The sequence below is a fragment of the Vicia villosa genome, linkage group LG1 (assembly GCF_029867415.1).
Source record: "Vicia villosa cultivar HV-30 ecotype Madison, WI linkage group LG1, Vvil1.0, whole genome shotgun sequence".
NCBI classification, from domain to species: Eukaryota; Viridiplantae; Streptophyta; class Magnoliopsida; order Fabales; family Fabaceae; genus Vicia; species Vicia villosa.
The window spans coordinates 45,645,783-45,647,469 of record NC_081180.1 but is presented as its reverse complement, the minus strand read 5'-3'; the positions used below and the strand labels follow the sequence as shown (position 1 = coordinate 45,647,469).

Below are 1,687 nucleotides of genomic sequence, written 5' to 3'. Positions count from 1 at the left end.
AATATTATAAAAAAAAAATCTTAGGTAGCAACTCAACTTTTTGTAAGATGGGTTGATGTTGTTGAGGTTGTGGATAACACATGTGGTTTTACAATGATTCCAATTTTGATGGATAGTGCACAAATAAATTTAATTGTGTCAAAGGATTAAAAGGTGGATTTGGCTTAAAGCATGAAAGAATTATTTTTGTTTATTTGATGGAATTGAATTAGAGAAAGAAGAAATAACTTTTTGCATCCCAGAAGGATATATGGTTTTAATTTTAACGCATCCCAGAAGGATGGTTATAATTTTTAGATCATTGTTTGTAACAAAAGCAGAGCATCCCTGAAGGATAGCGAAATAACATTGTATAGTTCATGAAGAACTCATAATGCTTTATTTTTATTTATTTATCTATTTATTTATTTTGTATATGTAAGATGTATTATGTCACTAAATTGATATATTTTTTTTATAAAAAAAAAACAAATAATTTTAAGACTAATGTGACAATCTAGTTTACTATTGTGTTATTTCTAAATATTAGAATTTACAAAAGTATTATTTTAAATATTAATATTTAATATTTCCTTTATGATAATTATCTCATTATAATATTTTTATTTCTTTTATTTTTATGATAGAACTACTAAGTATGTCAAATCTTACAAAATTGGATTTTGGGGCTCTTGATATTTCGGGAAAGAACTATTTGACATGGGCCCTAGACGCCCAAATTCATTTAAGCGCAGAAGGTCACGGTGATACTATTAAAGAAGGAAATAAATCATCTGATCAACAAAAGGCAAAAGCCATGATATTCCTCCGTCGTCACCTTCACGAGGATCTTAAAAATGAGTATCTTACCGTAACTGACCCACATGTCTTGTGGAAAAATTTGAAAGATAGATATGATCATCAAAAAACGGTTATCCTACCAAAAGCTCGATATGAATGGATGCATTTACGTTTGCAGGATTTTAAAAGTGTAAGTGATTATAATTCTGCAATGTTTAGAATAACTTCTAAGTTATTATTATGTGGAGAAAAAGTAACTGATGAAGATATGCTAGAAAAAACATTTTCCACTTTTCATGCATCCAATGTGCTCCTGCAGCAGCAGTATCGAGAAAAGGGGTTTATTAAATATTCTGACCTAATATCTTGTCTTCTTGTGGCTGAGCAAAATAATGAACTATTGATGAAAAATCACGAGGCCCGTCCCACTGGTACAACTCCATTCCCAGAAGTGAATGTGGCAAGGCACGACCACTATAGGAAAAATCGTGGTCGCGGTCGTGCATATGCACGTGGTCGTGGTCGTGGTCGTAATTATGCTCATGGTCTTGGTTTTGATCGTGGTCGCAATGGGAATCATAAAAACACATATTTCCACACGAAGTGGAAAAATGTTGAAAAGAATGAAAAAGAGGGTCAGAGTAGCAAAACAAATGAAAATATTTGCTATCGTTGTGGAGGAAAAGGTCATTGGAGTCGCACTTGTCGTACTCCAAAACACCTTGTTGATCTTTATCAAAAATCACTGAAAAATAAAAAGGAAAAGATCGAGACTCACTTTGCTAATGAAGATGATGATCCAGATTATGGTAATATGGATGTTACCCATTTAGATATTGGTGACTTCTTTGCTGATCCAGATGGAAAAATTGATCACCTTATTGGAGATGGAAGCGTCAAGAAATAA

At 32.3% G+C, this 1,687-nt stretch overlaps 1 protein-coding gene across 1 annotated transcript; it reads left to right on the top strand.

Moving 5' to 3' along the window:
* Positions 1-637: 637 nt before the first annotated feature.
* LOC131625922 (uncharacterized) lies at positions 638-1,687 on the top strand. Its single transcript, XM_058896780.1, has one exon. It carries the CDS (start codon positions 638-640, stop codon positions 1,685-1,687), a length of 1,050 nt encoding a protein of 349 aa, XP_058752763.1.

Coding starts and splice junctions, on each gene's coding strand:
- LOC131625922 (XM_058896780.1), top strand. CDS start 638: ATGTCAAATCTTACAAAATTGGATTTTGGGGCTCTTGATATTTCGGGA.